The 683-nt window shown below is 59.4% G+C and overlaps 1 protein-coding gene across 1 annotated transcript; it reads right to left on the bottom strand.

Annotated features, from left to right (window-relative positions):
- Window positions 1-48: 48 nt before the first annotated feature.
- Window positions 49-675, bottom strand: DQ04_24461000 (hypothetical protein; the record flags this gene model as incomplete). The annotated part of the gene is made up of 1 exon (XM_009318233.1): window positions 49-675. The coding sequence occupies one exon, from the start codon at window positions 673-675 to the stop codon at window positions 49-51; it is 627 nt and encodes a 208-aa protein (XP_009316508.1).
- Window positions 676-683: the final 8 nt, after the last annotated feature.

The raw sequence follows: 683 nt of genomic DNA, 5'->3' as shown, positions 1-683 counted from the left end.
GCGGCTGCACGCAATTAAACGGGCACCGCCACCTTGCACCAGCACAGCTCAGCACACAGCAAGGGAGGCAAGCACCACCAACGCAAGCAGCAGCGGTGCACGCACCCACGGAGGGCGGCTGGTGCCATCTGCTCGACCATTGTCTCGCTGACTTTTGACCTGCTGAGCGTCGTCTCGATGACTTTTGTCCTGCTGAGCGTTGTCTCGCTGACTGCGGGCCGCGGTGTTTTGGGGGCGGTTCACAGCCTCAGTGGCCGCGACTCCATTCGCAGAATTATCTGCCTCAGTGTGATTATCGGCAGACTTTTTGGATTCCTCTTCAGCGTTAGTCCTCGCAGTCTCAACCGCTGCCTTGGCCATCCGAGCCTGTTGCATTGCTTTCTTCGCGGCAGCGGCAGCGGACTCCGAGAGAGTCATCACGGAGTCGGCGGTCCCCGCTGCAACGGCAGCGCTCTTCGATGCCTCGTCAGCGATATTGCTTGCCTCCGCGGCACCCCACCTCGTTGTCTCTACTGCCTGAATAGCCTTCCACATCGCCTTCATTGTTTCATTGTTCAACATGTCGGCGCCTCCAGTAGAGTGGGCAGCGTTACTCACGCTTGCAGTCCCAATCTCCATCTCATCGTCAAATTCTGTGGCAGCCTTCTTGGCGTGCGTCGCCGCCACAGAGGCCATCTTCGCCG

This window comes from Trypanosoma grayi (assembly GCF_000691245.1).
Source record: "Trypanosoma grayi strain ANR4 Tgr_2446_V1, whole genome shotgun sequence".
NCBI classification, from domain to species: domain Eukaryota; phylum Euglenozoa; class Kinetoplastea; order Trypanosomatida; family Trypanosomatidae; genus Trypanosoma; species Trypanosoma grayi.
The sequence above is the reverse complement of the archived record's forward strand: the minus strand, read 5'-3'. Positions and strand labels throughout refer to the sequence as shown.